Source organism: Sparus aurata, chromosome 16 (genome assembly GCF_900880675.1).
Source record: "Sparus aurata chromosome 16, fSpaAur1.1, whole genome shotgun sequence".
NCBI lineage: Eukaryota > Metazoa > Chordata > Actinopteri > Spariformes > Sparidae > Sparus > Sparus aurata.
This window is the reverse complement of record NC_044202.1, coordinates 9,468,647-9,487,925: the sequence shown is the minus strand read 5'-3', so window position 1 is coordinate 9,487,925 and position 19,279 is coordinate 9,468,647. Positions and strand designations below refer to the sequence as shown.

Sequence of the window (19,279 nt, the reverse complement as noted above, 5' to 3'; positions counted from 1 at the left end):
TGGAAATATTAACCTGCAAAGTAACTAGTAACTTACTATATCTGTTGGATAAAATCCCTGTAAAAGTAGGAAACACGTAGCAGTTTAGCTACTTATTCAGACATCCAGCAGACCCAACATTACCATTTATTTGGAGTTGTTTTTCTGTTCACGCAGTGAACATGAGTTAAATATTTACACTCCTTTTAGCTCTGTTTTGGTCTCCACCAACTCCTGAGGGAAAATATCTGGATCTTTAGCAGCTGAACTATGTTCACCAGCTAGCCTCTAACTTTGTCTGTCTGCTGGTTGCTGCTGGAAACAACACTGATGAGACCACAACCGGGAGTTGTGGGCTGTAAAACCAAAACCATGAACGATGCTAAAATGTTCCTGGGAGCTGAGGGGTGACAATAGGGTTGGTAGGAGCACCTCTGATTTTCAAGAAGTAATTTGTACTTTTACTTGAGTAGGTTTTTCAAGTGGCAATTAACAACTTTACTTAAATATTTTTTATGTAAGTAAATGTAATATTACTAGTTTGAGTCTTCTACCTATAATTATTTCAATACTCTACCCACCTATGCAAGAAAGTTAACTTTAAATAGTCAGACAACACTTTTATGCCTATTTATTTAGTGTGTGTGTTGTAAAAACTCTCCTCACAGCCACATATAGTCAGGCAGTGTATGTATATCTAATGGGTGGGGTTATGTAGGTGAACTGAAGCTTGCCGCTTTAAAAACACTTATGTTTACCATCCAACTCTCCTCCTTCCTCTCCAACAAACAGAGAGCCAGACGTCTGTCTCTGCCACACAGATACGACTGCAGCCACACTGTAAAAGGCACCCCAACAACTGCCGCTGATTCCTCCCAGAACGTGTAATTTTCTCATTTAGCTCACAAGCGTTCTGCCCGACACCAATTAGCACGGGGCCCTGACCTCAGATGTCTGCACTAGGAGACATGGCAGCGAGCGATGCGCCGCGTGGCGCACCTCAATCAGCCGCTTGCACCCTCTTTTCTATTTTGCAGCCATCAAATCATTGCCATATACATAATTCATACACCTCAGATTTGGAGGTTTATTATAACCCCCTCTCTAACTCTGAGAGTATGATTATATCTTCAACTTTATAAAAATAGGAGGATGGGCTGTCTCGCTGTTCCATCTACATATCATCTTTCAAGAACCCCTGTTTTACATAGCCTCAGCGACTGTTGTTTCTTGCAATATTCGGACAAAGACAAGCTTTACGCGTGTCATTTTATTCATCATTGATCAATACCTTGTGATCAAGTTGCACTCTAGTATTATTTAAATCTCAGACCAGTTGATAGTAGACGTTAGCATGTGTAAGCACATGACAGTAAGCACCTTCATATAAATCCCCTTTTTTTGTATTTTCCCAGGCCATGTTATGCAATACCACATCTCACCATAGGAGGGTGGGGTCATACCAAAGTGCTAGTACACTCACCCATGGCCTCTGGATATGAGAGATCCATGAATGCCAATGAGGAGGTTGCAGTGGGCTTTAGGGCTATAACAATATAATGGTAAGATATATTGAAACATTGATAATCGGGGAAATTGGAGGCAGAGTTGTAGTCTTTTTAACAAGGTATAGGATGGAGACAAGATAAATAAGAAAGTCAATTAACTTGTAATTCCTCCTAAAGATGATGGTTTTCTTACTGTGAAACTCCATGTACTTCTTTAGATTCTAGGTAATACGTACTGCATTGAAGCATTAGTATGCACCATGAGCTACAATTAGATGAACTTTGGTTGTTTTGTCATTAACCTCTTGTGCTCATCTTGTTGTGGAAATTCACATTTAGTGGACCCGCATTATATCTGATTAGTTTCCTGATGCACTTATTTTGATTTAATTTGATGATGTTTGCGTGTGTGTGCGAGCGAGTGTTTACATATGTATATGTATGCATGCGGGTGCGTGTCTGTATGTGGGTCCATTTGCACGTGTGTGAGTGTGCAGCATGCACATGTCTCTCCTCCTTGACGTCGTCTGTGCACCCCACCAGGCAGCTCTTGGCCTCCTCCTTTCATTGCTAAGAAACCATCCATTCTGTGTGAGTAATCAGAGCTGTGCCTCCAGGAGCCCAGCCAAGCCTCTCATCCTTGGGCTGCTCAAGAGCTGCTTTAATTAACCATCATACCACAGATGGGATCAATTTTTCCCCCCACCCCCTCTTTCTCGCTCTTTCTCCATGCCTCTCTCTCTCCCTTCTATCTCTGCTGCTTCTTTCCTGCACCCTTCTCTCCCATACACAAGCCCCATAATTGCACTGGAACAGTGCCAGCCGCCAGTCGGGCCCCAGACTGCAGGCCTCTCCTCTCCCTCTGTTCTCCTCCTCAGCCCCTGGCCTCACCTGCTCAATACCTTATTAGTGTCAGGATCTGTAGAGAGCCATTGCGGATTAACTAAAGAGATGTGAGATTGATTTCTGCCCCTGCAGATAGAATTGAAGTTTTCTTCTTGTGTGTGTGCACAAGTGCATGTGTGTCTGTGTGTGTGTGTGTGTGTGTGTGTGTGTGTGTGTGTGTGTGTGTCAACGAGGGACAGAGAGTGGAAAAGGAAGCAGAAAAGATATTTTTGGAAAGAAAGAAAAAATGTCCAATTTCTGATCCTGCAACCTGGCAGGAACATACTGTATGCATGTGCACATACATGTTGTGTGTTTGTGCATTACAATTCTCTAGTATGTATGAGGGTTTTTGAAATGAGGGTTTGCTAATTTGCTATTGGAAGACCCACTTGAGCCTCTGCCTCTCTCACAACAAATTAATCCCCCCTCTTGCTTTACCTTCATTGGTTTTCATGTGGCGCTATGAAGACACAAGGCAGAGTTATATTCCTCTGTGAGAGCTCCTCCCTCCATACACACGAACACATACACACACACATAAGGAAGAAGCACGCATGCACACCCACCTCCACCACCACCACCAATCTGAAAGTCCAATCTCAGATTCTAATCTGCCGCAGTAATAGTCACAAGAAATGACCTGTTCTGGGAAAATATGTTCACGAAAATAGCGCCCTATTGATTATTCATGGCTTGGGCAGCGCTATATGTGTGTCAACGAGGTCTCAGAGGCAGCCAGTTGGGCAAGAGATTAACATCTATTTCAGAGATAGGTGAATTTGTCGTGGAGGAGAGGCGGTAGGGGTGGGGGGTGGGCGGTGTGTGTGTGCGTGTGTGTGGAGGTGCAGAGGTTGGGGCTGGAGCGGGGTGGAGGGTTGTCTCCTCAGGATTGTGCTGTAATCACAGGCCTCCGTCTGCATGGCACATCTCAAGAGTGGTGTCAGCTGGGCTCTCTTCTGTTTGCTAATAGCAGGGGGTCAGGCCTCTCTCACAAAGAGGTGCGTTTGATCCCCAGGTATGGGACACGGAGGGAAAGAGGTGACACTACTGAATACTAACAGGGCGAGCTACACGGCTGCTTATCTTTCATCTGGTGTGTGTGTGTGTGTGTTTGATATCATAATGGTGTTTGTGTGTTGAAGGCAGTTAGGTTAGTGAGTTTTTAAAGCTTGGAAAATGTGCTGTGAATTCATTTTTCTCAAAGACTTAAAAAAAAACAAGAGAAACTAAAGCAAATGCTACTATGACATCTCTAATACTAAAGATAAAACAGAAACCATTCTAAGCAGCCTTGAGCAGCCAGAGGAACTTTTTCAACACATCCGTCCTGTTTCTTGTTGTTGTGTGATGGCAGGTGCATTGCCTTTGTGTGTTACAGCTGCTGATTTGTAGTGTGGTGTTTGTGCGTTTGTATAACAGCCATTGTGGTGGCGGTTGTGTAGCAGTTCATGGGTCCCAGGGCCCAGCTGCCGGAGTGAGGCAGAAGAGTCAGACATCATTGTGGTGTGATTTCCTCCTCTCCTTGCAGATGGAGTGTTTTTGTCAGAGCGAGGGCCACTGTGATTGCCTCTTCGCCAACGGTGTCAGCCCAGGATAATACTGCAGCCGTCCCCCCAGGAACAAAACAGGATCAGCGCAATCCATTTTCTTTTTCTCTGCCAAAATGGAATAATTTCAAAGAGACAATCCCTGGTAGTCTCCAAAGCCCAGGAAAAATCAAAAGACAACCATTATGGCAAAAATCGTGAAAGAGGTGTTCCACCTTTCCCCTTGGCTTCGCCAAATACCATGCCCAGCTCTAACTAACAAGCACGGCCACAGATAGACAATGAAAGTGGATTGAAGAGCAAAGCTAGCAATCTCGGAAAACAGAGCTCTAAGGTGATACATGAAAGATGCATGCAGGCAGACTGCAGATAAAGAAATGGCAAGTGTAGTCTCCAGCATGGGCCCCTCGCATTAGGTGTCACACTCAGATCTTTACATTCAAAATATGGTGGTTCTATGAGTCCATACATCCGCAGCAATCCAAGTTCTATGGCAACCTGCCCTTTACAATCCTAATGACACTTCAGCAAAGTGTGGTGGCTGAGAGAGGGCGGGAGCCGGGAGGCTTTCCCTCTGAAAGAGCTGAGAGCATCTTATTGGGAAAAGGGGCTAAGAGTGTTGTTGTGATGCCTGACTCCATATTCTCGGGTCATAGATATTCAAGAACCGTACCTCCCTTTCCATTCTGCCTCCCTGTCGCCATAACACATCAGTCGGGACACGGAGTCCTATAGTCAGCCACCTGCAAATGAATATCCGTGCAGAAATAGCGGCGTGATGGGGCTTGAGCTCGATGGTCTGATGTGTAATAAAGATAGGGACAGGCAGGAAGAGTTTTGTAAAGCTGCTTTCTTAACACTTAACTGCGGCTTTTTTAGTGTCCCTTTTGGAGAGATAACTCTTGCCATATTTCGCAAGAACTCGCAATGACAGATCACATGATGTTTTAAGCTCTGTTATGCACAGGTGCTTGAAGGACAATATCGGAGCAGTTTTCTATTATTGTACAGTGTGAATGAATGAAGAGTGATTGAGTGCAGTACTCCACGCCACCTATATAAGAAGAAGTATTGCAATGTGAGGGCCGGAGAGAGAGAGGTTGAGAGAGCTCTAGAGGCCTAAATGAGGTGAAGGGAAGTGGAAGTGTCCAGTAGGGGGTCTACTGCTGTGGGAAGAGAGAGGGAGAGTGGGGGGGGGGGGGGGGGGGGGGGGGGGTTTGGGGCTAAGTGTCTCATCAGCATCCAGCTCAGGTGCTGCCAGGGCCCACGCACTAACTATGCCCTGACTTGATTGTAATTGCCTGAATTCAACTCCCGCTGCTCCCTCCTGGCAATATCACAGGCACATTTAACTCCAGAGAGCCTGGGGACCGTGCAGCAGGGCCACAGAGAGCAGCTGACTGCCTCTTGTTGAAGCCTGTGGGCCGCAGGGGGATCCTCTCTTGTGCTGTCTGCTTTGTGGGGGAGGGTCACAGGTGCATGCACCCCCTTCCTCCTCTGGGTGTTTGCGAACATGAAACAAGTGCGTGTGCATCGGGTGTACTTTGACAGTGATGGCATGAGCATGACAGAGGCATTTTCTGTTTTAATGTTGCCTCATGGGGAATAACAAAATGCCCCCTGGCTGTCCTGAGGCCACTTCTTCAAAACAGATCCAAAGTATGTACAAGTTTAGTGCTTATACAAGCCCAGCAAAAGGTTATTCATGAGGAATAGAAGTTCTTTTTAAAATTCTGTGGTTTATCAGTGGGTTTCCGGAGCTATGAAAAATGGGACCAAAAAATAAATAAAGCAAACACTCTTGTTTCCCGTCACCCTGTGTTTATCATGTCCAATTCAAAGCCAAAGAATGCACTTGATTGCTTCGTATTACCACCTACAGTACTTTTCTTTTAAAAACAGTTGTGAAAATCATTATCATGCTGTAGTTATGCTAATGTTTTGGGGGTTGAAAATTGCTCAAATCTGCTTTCAAAAGAAGAACAAAAACCCTCCAGATGCCAGAAATAATTGGATGAAAAACATGAGACCACCATCAACAACTTTACAGTAAGTACATTTGGGTTTTCTATAAACAATGCATATAAATTTTGCTCCAAATATGTAGTTATAGAGCATTCAGCTGCCTAAATTCCAATCCTTTTGTTTGTGACATACGTAACTGACAAGTGCATGAATGCAGCACTTAACTGCTTCACCGACAAAAGCCCTTATTCAAAAACAAAATACAACATTATGAGTAGAATTAGAGTTTGCAGTGGTTATACGCAATTTATGTTTACCAATCGGCCAGCTTTGGCAACTGCAGCAGGGTTAACTTAAAAAAGTTAGCCTGTGGCGCTCCTCACCCTGTGATAATAGGGCTGTCTGTAATGAAGAACAGGCTTGTTGCCAACAGGTGGTCTCTTTAAAAGACCAGAGCCACAGCACTCAGGATGAGGAAAAAACTGCCATGGCAAAATGTGTCAGAATCTAATGTTCTGCAGAGTGAAAAGCCTGTTTTCTGTCTTTTGTTCCCTGCTAGAGATTTAGCCTTGTTCCTCATTGTTCGGGGCACAAACGAGCAACAGTCTTTTTTGACACCGAGCCACAGATGAATAAAGACTGGAGCTGACTAGTCACAGGAAAGAGCTTTCTTTTTGGAGGGCTTGGAGCCCATTAAGAGTTTGTGAGATATGAATGGATATGAATCCTCTCCTTCGACCCCACCAAAAAATACAACCGGACCCATAGAAGACAAGGAACACCTCTGTGTCTTTTTTACCGAGGTTCCCAAGAACATAACAAGAAATCAGGCAGAGGGAGGACTGATTGACAGGCAGGAATTACATAGAGTCAATGAGGAAGTGGCTCTTTGTTAATTTGAAAGGGTACACTATGCCCACCCAACCTTAAAGCAATAACCACTGACACCGATGTTAACTTATATTCTTGACATAAACTGGGGGAAATAATAGTAGTAATTACAGTGATTACAAGCTGCATTATTCTGGTATAAACTTTACATTTTAGTTAATTTCACTGTAGGAAGCTACACGCATAATGTGCCCGTGTAATAAAACAGACAGGATAAAAATAATGAGATATTTAGTGAGCCACTTCATGCAGACGCTAGTCAGCGTGCTCGGCTCAATGGGCAGATGATGGGTGGATCCCAGCAAACGCAGCCCACAAAATACAACCCTTTGTCCAACTCTATAATCCATTTGTTACACTCAGACCAATTTGTCCTCATTAACCCTCATAAGGGGACTATGTCTGAGACAAAAGCTCCCAGGGAACAATGAGCAAACCCCCCCCACACACACACACACACCCCACCCTCCTTGTCCATCCACATCGTTGTAGCTCAAGTGCTCCCCTTCCCAGCACATTGTGGTCCCTTGTTGCCCAGAGGGTTCCAGTCTATGAGCAAGAGACGGACAGAGCCGAACAAGCGAGGTATACCTGAAAGAGGGGGTGAAAAAGAAAATCCCCGTTTCCGCGTTAAGAATGACATATCTTCCGCAAAACACAATGCAGCGTCTCCTATTGTATTCAGGTCACTCCATCAATCAACTCTGAAATAAATCTTGACATGACATACAAAGAGCAACCGCAGAGAAAAGGAAAGGGGAGTTACAGTAATTTCCAAAGACGTGAGAAAGTGTTTTTCTTTCTTACGGTTTGTCACACCTGTTGCAAAATCTTTTGCTGTGCGTTATTGTCATTTGTTCCACAAGGAAGAGGCACAAATGGAGTTAGATTTTTCTTAAACTTCGATCAAGGGGCTCTGAAAGACAGTGTGTGCCTGTGCTTTCATTCAGTCAACCGTGAACTGGTCAAGGTACTTGCTTCAAAACTTTTTATTTGCAATCAATGAATTTATAAGAGTTTCATATTTTAGAAGTATGTCATTGAGGAAGAAGTTTTCTCACTACTTTAAAACTTTGCTCAAACAGACAGCCTTGATAAGCGAAGGGATTTACTCAAGTACTGTACTTCAGGAAAGTTTTGTGGTACTTCAGTTTTAAATATTCATGCCACCACATGCCTATAGTCCTCTACAAAAAAACATTTTGTACTTTTTGATTCAACTACGTTTATTTGACAGCTAGAGTAAGCAGTTACTGTACATTTGTTATTTATTATTGACATAAATGACTGTTTGTATAGAGACAATACCGTAGCCTGAATCAATGCATCGTAATGATGAATCAATAGCCAGAGCTAATTTGCAATTCAGATCCCTGGAAGGGCCTTTAAAATACACAAAGCTTAATAAGAGAACGGACAGAACAGCACAAATCACAATTACAGAGATACAATGAAATTACCATAAAACACTATGATAAGCACCACATCATTCATGACTACATGGCTTTTACCTCTTTAAAAATGGCTTCATCTTAATAAACCCAATACATGATTTCTTTCTGACACTGTAGCTAAATTTCTGTCAGCTGCTAACCAATTATGGCTAATTATTCTTAGATATTTTCTGTAGTAAAATGGATTGGATTAGACACAAAATGACTTCCTCATCTCTAACCCCCTCTGCAGAATCAATTCATACAACATTAATGTGCCGAATACCAGCTAGTCTCAGTTCTTACACATTTTGAGACTCACTCTTGTCTAAACTGGATTCAGCTTCAAACTCTTCCAGCCAATGTTTTTTAATCTCTGGCCATCTCTTGGACCTACGATGCTAAGTATTGTCAATCTATCACTTGCAACTGGCACTAGTCTCCACTAACTTTTAAAACTCCTCCTCAAATACCACACCTTGATCCAGGATTGCTGAATAATTATTGACCAGTTTCTAACCTTCTATTCTTTTAAAAGTATTAGAGTTGTAACAACAACTTTCCACCCATAGCAATCTTTCTGAACCTTTTTCAATCTGCTTTCATGGCCTCTCACTCTACTGAAACAAAGCACTTTTGAAGGTGGTCAACGAGATTTTGCTTGCTATTGGTTCAAATTCCACCTCTATGTCTCTACTACAGGATCTCAGTGTGGCTTTTGATACTGCTGATCACAGTATACTACTCGACTGACTAGAAAACCAATTTGGCATCTCTAGCCTAGCTGTGGTTAGGGGAAAATCGTACCTATCTGACAGAACAGTGCTTATTATTATAAAGTAATTGATAATTTCTGATGTGAAATTTGGTGTACCCCAGGGCTCTGTTCTTAGACCTCTTCTGTCCTCTTCATTTATTTCAACTCTTAGCTAAATTATACACATTTATGGAAAACATTGCCATTGCTATGCTGACGATTCTCATCTGTGCTTGAAAAAGCTGGAGACCATGCTCAAATAATTAATTCAAAGGCTTGTTTATCCAGTGGGAAATCCTGGATTTCACCTATTTCCATATATTTCCTGCCCCTTATTTCAGATAAAATTGAGATGCAGATCATTTGCCCTGTTCAGCATAGACACCAGTTTGACCATGTACCAGTAACAATCATTAACTCTGTGATTCCTCTAAGTTAAACAGATAAAAAATCTCAGTCGTATATTATCCTATTGTTTACTATGATCAACACATTGACCTTTTCTCCCTGCACAACATGGCTAAAATTAGGTCTTTTCTGTCCACGGCTGACAAAGAGATCCTGATTCGTGCCATTGTTTCATCAAGACTTGATTACTGTTACACTTTGCTGTCTGGTCTGTCAGGTGCTAGTACAAAAATGGTTCCATATTACACCATTTTGATCTTCACTTCATTGGCTTTTTATCCAAATCAGATTAGACTTCAAGTTGCTTCTATGATGACTTATAAATTTGTAAATTGTCTCCCACCTTCATATCTCTCTGATCTCATTATACCTCATATCCATCCAGTGTTCTTCGCTTGAGGAAAAAAAAAAAAAAAAAAGCCAGCAAGCTAACCTTGTCCTATCATGCCCCTTTCCTCTCTAATAACTTCCCTGTTAACATCAGACAGTCTGGCTCTGCGGAGTCCTTTTAATCTGAGCTAAACTCAAATTTTTTCACTCTTTCAATTTTTCTTCTTTTCTTTTGCATTGCTACCATTATGCATACGGCGGGTCGTCTCAGTCTCAGTGGATCTGTTTAACTTCAGCTCTAGAAGTTGATAACTTCTTCTGATAACCACTGAATCTCTCTTACCTTCTGTTTTCGTTTCCCACAAGCCACTAAGCCGTGTGCTGTTCTCTCTCCTCCTTCTCTCACCAGTTGTGTCCTCCATCTCCTCTTTTCACTTAAACATCTCTCTGCTAGGCGATCGGCTGTCCGCAAATCTCTGTCTCTCCTGGCTGTTGATGTTAGGGATAGAATGTAACCGAAATACTGTACTTTAGTAGTTCATTTGGCTTTTTCCATTTTTTGCTATTTTGTACTTCCATTCCACTACATTTCTGCAAAAAATGTATTCCAATACAGTTACTAGTTACCTGTCAAAAAAATTTGTAATATAATTCAAGTATCACAATATAGAGTAATGTAACTCGATTACTTTCAATTACTTCTGGATTACTTCAGCACCAAACACGTGCAAATAAAGATGAGAGAAAATAAATATCAATTAAAATGACTTCAAATTTATCTTAATATTTAATCTTGATTTTGTAATCCTGTTTGTAATCCCCCTTTTCAGCGGATGTGTCTGTAATCTAATTACATCCTTACCCAAATAAAATGACCTTTTTCATATCCTGATTACGTGATCCAGTAATCAAATACGTTGAATATCAGATCTGCTTATCAGCCAGGATTAAAATCAGTCGGTCAACAGTAAACAGTACATACATAGATGTGAATATATATTTTTTTAATTTCACTTTTGCTTTTCATATTGTTTATTTTGTATTGTAGATTTCATATTAGATACTTGCAGACTTTTACTCAAGCACTGGGGTTCATTTCTACATCATCTTGATGTTCGTATGGTGTTTGGAGGACCAGGAGATTTAGCCTCTTCTCTTCTCTTGCCTCCCCCTCTCCCTCTCCCTAGTCTGCATGTTATCCTGTCTCTGTTTCCCTCAGTGTGTCTGTCTCTCTCCTATCTGTATGAATGCTGTGCTGCCTGTTCTATGCTTGTGTGGCTTTGTCCTCCTTCCCGGTCTGTCTGGATGATTGGTCTTCCCTTATATTTTTACAATCTACATATATTTTATTGGCATGAACGTTGCCATATATCGTGTTTTTTGTTGTTGCTGATTTAGTCCATACATCTTTTCGAATGTCTGTCCATTTTAAACCAACGTGACATTATTTTTCATATGTCTAGCAGTTGTTTGCAGATATATCACAGGGATATGGTCTAATTTAAGTTCATTTGAATTTTAAACCAGCTTTGAAAACCAAGAGATCGACACAAACGTTCTGATCTGGATTAACAGCCTAGAGGTTTACTCATGACAGACTAAAACTGAATTATTGCTCCAGCCTCATTCACAGTTAACGCTCTACGCAAAAGCCTTTTATAAACAAGTCACAGTGTCAAACGCAGCGGCGTCCCATTTAATGCTGGTTTGTTGGGTCTCCAATATGTTTTCCAAACAGAGTTGCTGTAATCAGGTCATTTGTTATAATGACAACCATTAGGGGTGATCATCGTCACACAGCAGTCAGGCAGATAAATCAGGTGCTCTTCGAGATTCATCTCAATTACACTCGCACACGCAGACATGAACACACACCTTTCCCAGCATTAGACATTAAAGACGAAACTGAAAAAACACCCATGATGAATTCTTTAAGCATCATTTTCATTTTCTGGGTTTTAAGATGTAGCTCAGTGACAACAGTAAATGGTAACAATCTAGTCTAATAGTTAATACAACAGTTATATCTAATAGCGAAAACAGCATTTCAAAAGTAAACATTTTACAAACAAAATGATTCGGCTTGAATCATTCTATCAATTGTAACTGAAAATCTGATTGGAATCATATTACAATTATTAGTTGAGATCTTAAACTTAATAAATTACAAGTTCAAGTTTTCAATGAGGAAAGAACACTTTTATTTTCAGGACAATTATATCCCAGTTAATACAAAACTATTTAGAGGAATGCATGTTTTTCTGCCATGTTGAATGCATTACAGACATAGTGTGCTTGGAACGTTGGTTGCTGGGTGTGTTACATTGGGCACTCTGCTCCATAACCCGGCCCGAATTCATTCACCCTCTTCAGCAGCGCTGCTTTCACTGCACTGATCTTCTCATCCAGCTCTGTCAGACTGCAGGCCTGAAAGGCAACGTGAGGAAAAAAAACTCATCAATCGATCAGAACTGGCTAAAATAACAAAGTGCAGTTAAGGAAAAACAAAACTGCTAACCTGAGCAGGGGATGTCTTTGGTCGCTTGTGCAGGTGACTCTACAGGAAAAAAATCAAACAAGCAGACAAAAGGTATTTTTAATTGGTAAAATATTTAAACCAGCTCCCTTTTTGAAAAGAATACAGAGGAACTTGCTCATTTCCCTTCTTAATTTGCTTAAAGGACTGAAAAACAATTTAATTCACAGACAACCACTCAGTGAAATACAATGAGGTGAACCTTTACAAGCAAAGAACATTTGAATATTGAGATACAGTATGCATTTAATTTTGAGGTTATTTTTAATTCTGTCTTTATTAGATGTTTTGACCATAATTGGACAGTAATTATGGGGAGGAAGATAAGAGGGTTATCTGAGATAAAAAAAATATGTCAATATGTTTTAAATATTTCCACTGTAAACTGTAAAACCTTGTGGTATTGTTCATTTCTAAGATGCTGCATGATTCGTAAAGGAGCCTCCTTTTGCTGTTCAATGTTAAAATGTTGTTCCTGAAAATCGTGAGCCAACTGTGTACAGCTCTTCAGCAAACACCAAACTACAGTATTTTCCCCCCCAAAAAATGGAAAAAAGAAAAAAGTGGTGCTCCGAATATAAAAGACCCCATCAGTTTATTCAAAGACACTCGACATCTCTTGCTCTGCTCACACAAACATGCAGTGAGTCAAAAGCAGATGGAGAGCAGCATACTCACAGAAGCAGCATGCGGTGCTGAGAAATACCAGTGTGAAGAGACATGCAGCATCTTAAGCACTCTTACTCAAGATAACTAAACATACGCCGGACAGACTGCTTCAAAATGGGTAATAAGACTCTGTGACTGCTGAAGTCTGTCAGATTGAATATAAAGTCCAATAAATTACTTACTGACGTCCTTTCAGTCTGCTCTACTCTAAAAAGCATGGTGCAGTGAAAAGCAGTCATTTCTCGAGTGAGCCTTTTGGAGCGACCTATAAGTTTAAGTAAATCTAACTAAATGTGCTGGATTTTTTTACTCAAATCAACTTAAGTGTAACTAGAGGAGGGAAGCATGGTGAAGTATCAGGGCATGTCAAGGAAAAATCCATTAGCATCATGCACAAACTCCTCTCAGAAGTAGATTTTGAAACGATTTTGCCTCCAGCAAACCGATAATCTACTTGCCAATTTAGGCATCATAGACATTAAATGCACCAGCTGAGTATTTTTAGCATGTCGATTTCACACGCTGATTAGGAGCTGCTCGCCAAATACTCTTTGTCTGAAATACTGTCAACTTCTTGAGTGTAAATTCTGAGGTTCTTTTAGTCGATGTATGCAAAATACACCTGAACAAACCTGGATCAAACTGAAGAGCCAGAACGTAAACTGCACCCAAAATACATGTAAAAACATTTTCATTCCTTGTTCTTCGTGTACTTCTACTGTACAATAAGTGTATCACCTTTAAGCATAATGGTTATTCACCTTGGTCTATGCCATATTGGGCAGCGTTTGGTAAATCTCAACCCTCTCACGTAAAATGTGAATCAGAGGTGGCACATGGTTGTCTACACCTCCATGAGCTAAGCGAGAAGTTGCCATAAGTGGGGACTTGCAGGTATGACCTATCCTAGATCTAGTTTATTTTATGATCAGTGGCGCTGTGGAGCGATGTTTTTATAAGGTCACTTGCTCTTTGTTCTTGTGAATATGGCTGCAAGTCATAGACGATAAAGCTTGTTAAACTGTAAAATATCCTTTCCTCTGTTACATTTCTGTTACAAGTGTTTCAGGGGTCTTGTCAGCTGATATACCAATATTCATATACGTCTATCAATTACTTAATCAAACTGACAAATGTTTAATAAAGAAGTGTAAATTACATCTATTACTGTGTATGATCCTTGCCTGAACACCGAGTAGCAATTTTCAAGCGCCTTTCATTTTTCTATTTCAACGCATCAAGACTCACCGTGGACTGAAAGTACTCGGGCGAGAGACCCTCCAACTCCAGGATACGATCCTCCAGCCTCTTTAGTCTCTGGTAGACACTCAATGGAACTGGACCCGCTGAGGAGTAAAACACTTGTTGAACAGCCTGAATACTGATGATTTCAGATGACAAGTTCAACAAACATAGGGTGGAGACATGAGAAAGGCATTTGTGTAAGTCTGAAAAGAGGTAAGCTTGTATCATGCTTGTCATACAAGGTAAGAAAATAATCAGTTGGCTTATTTTTTAAACACTGTCATCTTCGCTTATTCAAAAAAAGAGTTTTTGAGTTGAATTTTCAAGCAGAAGTGTTTAAATTATCTGTGACGACATGACCCTTTCAGACATGTTAAAAAAAAACATACACTGAGACTCACTGGTTTGATTTTTGTAAAACTTTCGCGTCTTTGTCGCTCTCTGACCTGTTGGGAGTTTCAGGTGAGTCTCGATGTTGTGAAGTCGTTCTTCTATGGCTGCATTTCCGCAGTCTCTTCCCATCTGCCCCCTCTGGTGTTCCCCAGCCTCTCCTTGACCTCCCCCACCACGAGTCTGGGGCCCGTAAGTGTTTACCACTCGCGTAACTAGTCAGTCAAACAACAAAACACATAAACAGAAGCTGTGACTCAAGATTAGTTAACGGTATGGTTTTCCATAGGATCAAAAGATTCTATACAACCGTGGACCTTTGTTGGGCAATTTAGATTAATTTACCATGAATAACTCTGCTGGTGCTTTAATTTGTTCAGTATTTCTCTTTTATGATTTCTAGCAGCAAGCAGCCCCTCAAATCATATTTTTGTCACGATAAATATAAGGTACTGTAGAGTGACATTTGAATTTAATTGTATTAATTAAACCAAGAATGACATGGTAACATTTCTTAAGTCAAGCCTGACTTCCTGAAAATCCTGTGTATAATTTAAAAAATGATGGTTACATTTCATAAAATGAAGTTGCTTAGAATTGCCACCTGACATTTGTGGCGGATATTTATTTTCTTACCTTTTACGTGACTTTTGAAACCGGGATAAGGAGTGAAAACTGCGTCTGTTCTGGCACAGCTGTTTTCTGCAGAGGAGAAATTTAGGATGTAAAAGTGATTTTCTTTTTTACAAGACTTCTTCCATTAGTGTGTCCTGATTTCTAGTACTGGTGTCTCATGCAGGCTTTAAATTAAAAAAGGCCCTCTGTCTCATGTTTTTCTGGACTAAGCTGGTTGTGTTTTGAGGCCGAGTGTGTTAGCTACTTCAGCCCCACTCTTGGAGCAGTTCAGCCTGACCTCTCGCCTGTGGAAATCAGCTCTCTCCCAAACATTGGCAATCTGTGTGCAGGCTCCCTCTCCACCCTGCCCCCAACCTCTCTCCCATTCTCACCCTGATTGCAGTCGATCACGTTGCAAAACTCGCGTACATTGTTTTCATTGATCTCCATCTGCTTGCGTTCCATAAATGCAGATATTCTCCGCTCAATCTAGGGTCACAATGGGGAGACAACACACATAATAAGATACAATGGATTGATGAGCCAATGATAGATGTCAAGAATGCACCGAGGGTATTTATCTGCCTGCATAAGTCTAATGATGTGAGGCAAATGGGGTGCAGCATGTTAAATGACATGGGATGAGAGATGTAGTAGGAAATTACTCCAGGTAGCCAAAAAAGTTGAATTGCTTGCCATCATCACATGATGGAATATGAATACTGTTTGCTTGGCTACCAAAATAAATGCACAACAGAATGGGGCCTCTTGTCCTTCATCCACATGCAATCTCAGAGTAATGAGCATCCACTTCATAATCCATCAAGGACCTGGCCCTCTCTCAAAGCCCTCCAGCAATGTGGTCTGTTCTAACCGACCACAGCACTAAAGAACCCCTTATTCTCGACTGAACTCGGCTTATCAGATCTCCATCAAGCATTTGCTTCACTGCAGCACGTCATATGCACATCCTTGGGAGCAATTATTTATGATTATTCATTTGCTTGACAGAGAGTAAAGAGGGCTCTAAAAATGTCACTGCCAGAACAGCTGACAGATCTGCTGACTGAGACCAACCTCTGACTTCCTGGCTCTGATCTGAACCATGATGTCATCAGCCGCCACCTTGCCGTCCGCATCCTCTGAGCTGGCAAGATCGTGCTCAGGCAGTGCAGTCGCCTGCTCTTTGAGTGACGATGAGGTGACAGCTTCATCTGATGCGTTGTCTTTTGAGGATGATGCGTCACCTTCCGCAACCACCAGTGTATTTAAGCTTTCTGAAACAGCCTATATAAAAACAGGGCAGAATGAATACTGCATGAAAGAACAAACAATATTCTAAATGAAAGACCCTTACCAACAAAGAAATGACTAATGAAATACTTAACACAGCATCATACCATCTGAAATAATGTGCTGGTCATTAATTCAAACTAATTTCAGCAAATCCTTTTAGGCTTAACATGCTAAAATCATGAAATCAAACTGCCCTCAAAATGTAGAAATTGGCAACCTTTCAATATGTGGTCTCTTTACCTGTAATTTAGTGATATGCTTCTGCAAGCAGTTGTACATGTGAGCACCTGGAGGTGACTGAAGATCCACAGCATCGACGTTGACTTCTATTCTCAGAGCAGCATCACTTAACTTGAGCTGAATTTCAAAGACAAACAAAGCCAAGCCGATTCAGTGTTGGTCAAATAATAGCATGGTGTAATCTAGTTTGAACATTGATTATGGATTATTATTTAGTCACTTGATGAGAAGGGAAAAAATGCCAATAATTTGCTGGTACTAGCTTTTTTGAATGTGGAGTATTAAGTGGTAAGTATCTGCTGCTTTTCTCTGTTGTATATCATTGAATATTCAATAGCTTTTGCTCGTGTACTGAAAGAAAACAAATGTGAAAAGATCATCTTAGGATCTTGTGATGAACATTTCATAATTAATTCAAGAAGAAAATAATCTTTACTCAGAGCCACTGGGGTGATGCTCCTTGTTCTAAAGAGCTCTTGTACACAATGAAGACAGAGTATGTGCAAGGACATACATTTAACAGCGTAGACAAATTATGCTTTTAATACACTGTGCCCTCATTCATGCTTTCCAAGACAATGGGCAATACTTCATTTCGCAAATGTGGGGAATAATGTGACAGATCATTTACTATATCAAATGAATACGAAATATATAGGTAATATGTCCGATAAAGATGGCAAGAAAGAGCTAGAAAAACAGCTGTGAACATCGTAAATTGAAATTCAGAGCTTTTGTTTCCATGGGTGAGTGGCTAAAGTACACCAGCTTGTCTTACAATGTAGATAAATAAAAAGTGGTTCACATTAGATTAAATTAATTCATTAGAAATCCATGCACGGATATTTTGCGGCATACTGGTTAAAAACACCGCTTAAGTATCATGGAGCATCGACGCTACCATGCTACACCGGAATGCTAAAAACATTAGCATGTAGCTAGCTAGCAACACGGAGCAAAAGAAGCGTGACTCGACACGAACATTGTCAACCAACCTCTCTGCCGAAGTCTGCTAGCAGCTTCAGTATCACACGCATGCAGTCCCTGTAGCTGGACATTTCACCGGATTCGGTAGCAGGAACGTGATTTCCACTCATCTTCATTGTCTCCGCCATAGCAGTTCGGCTCCTGCACAGTGCTGCCTGCTAATTGGTTGAAATGAGACAGCATGTGCACTGATACGCATGCGCAGACTCAAATAACCACAGCACAGTGATAAAGTCCAGAATACATCTAGGTGTATAACTGACAAAGAAAATAATATAGTTATTAATCATTTAACTGCACTTTATTTGGCTCTATTTGACGTCAGTCTTAATCTTTTAATATTTTAAGTCATTCTTTAAATCATTTATAGAAATACTTATTTTTACTGTCTCCACTTTAGTTTATTTGTCAGCCTGTAAATTATTTGATAATTATGTTATAGATTGCTGCTTAAATGCATGCTGGCAAACCACATTTCCTTGGGGATAATGATAAATGAATGCATATATATATATATATATATATATATAAAATAATAGATACTTTGATAAAATTGTTGAAAAGAATAGAAACATTAACAACAAAAGGTATGGCAAATATTATTTAGATTACTGAAATTACAATGTACCTGCAGCATTTCAGAGTCGCAGCTGGTGATATCTGTAACAACTCAGCACTGTTACGTAGTTTGATTACTGACAAATCATCATTTTTACAATTTAATCTTGTGATTTGGGTTTAAAGTTTGGATTTAGAAAGTAACTCTATTAATCATGGGTTTCCTACTTTGTTTTTTATTCAATTTAGCCTCTGTTTTCATGCCATGATTTGAATTTTTTTATCATTCATATACATATTTCCATTTTTTTTTTCTGTGTTTGTTATTTCTTGTTCTGCTATGTTTGAAGGTCACCTTTGTAATGTTTGAATGTATGTATAGCGCTTTGAAACGGCCCCGTGTATGAATTGAACTACATGAACAAATTTGCTTTGCCTTACCTAATAGATGTAAAGGTCGCAGGTATTGTTGATATTATTAGGAGAGGCTTCAGCAGAATAAAACGCCACTTTGTTCGTATTATTGAGAGGCACTGGCCAGTGCACAAATTTCACATACATGGCTCATACTTAAGATCAGCACCTTAAAGCCTTTCAGTAAATGGTGAAATGCAAGATGAATGATGCTTAAAGAAGAAAAACATCTCCTGGCTGTACGTACTCAAATAAGCATGATTTTACGTGTGTTTCTTCACTAATTGCATAACAAGCCTATAAAGCAATTTGAATAATTGTAAGTACTTGTTGCTCAGGATTTTCACTCAGTTATATCTGCAGCCATATGAGAAACAATCAGACATGGCTTCCTGCAGGCTGGACTGACTCGAATGTGAGATTTGTAGCTGCATTTGACTGTATTCTCCATCACTCACCTCTCAGCGAGAAAGAATGGTCAGTCAATTATAGGAACATTGTCCCTCAGACCGCGGCAGACCGTGCAGCAGGGCATTGGGATGGGAACCTGGCGACAATGGCGTATTTTTCTGAGTTGAGTGACTGTGGGAAAATCTCCCTCTTCTATTCAGACATTTTGTCCT

At 40.6% G+C, this 19,279-nt stretch overlaps 1 protein-coding gene across 1 annotated transcript; it reads right to left on the bottom strand.

Moving 5' to 3' along the window:
- Positions 1 to 11,631: 11,631 nt before the first annotated feature.
- mbip (MAP3K12 binding inhibitory protein 1) lies at positions 11,632 to 17,868 on the bottom strand. Its single transcript, XM_030392065.1, has 9 exons — positions 17,693 to 17,868; positions 16,698 to 16,814; positions 16,239 to 16,448; positions 15,554 to 15,650; positions 15,183 to 15,248; positions 14,603 to 14,761; positions 14,160 to 14,257; positions 12,225 to 12,263; positions 11,632 to 12,133 (listed from the first exon to the last, which is right to left on the bottom strand). Exons 1-9 carry the CDS (start codon positions 17,810 to 17,812, stop codon positions 12,026 to 12,028), a joined length of 1,014 nt encoding a protein of 337 aa, XP_030247925.1. The 5' UTR covers positions 17,813 to 17,868; the 3' UTR covers positions 11,632 to 12,025.
- Between the last annotated feature and the right edge of the window lie 1,411 nt (positions 17,869 to 19,279).

What these genes read in the sequence shown, in the direction of transcription:
- mbip (XM_030392065.1), bottom strand. Translation starts at nt 17,812, where the DNA reads ATGGCGGAGACAATGAAGATGAGTGGAAATCACGTTCCTGCTACCGAA. An exon ending in TTTCAAAAGTCACGTAAAAG is followed by an intron (nt 14,762 to 15,182) that starts GTAAGAAAATAA and finishes TTGACTGACTAG; the next exon opens with TTACGCGAGTGGTAAACACT. An exon ending in TCACCTGAAACTCCCAACAG is followed by an intron (nt 14,258 to 14,602) that starts GTCAGAGAGCGA and finishes TTTACTCCTCAG; the next exon opens with CGGGTCCAGTTCCATTGAGT.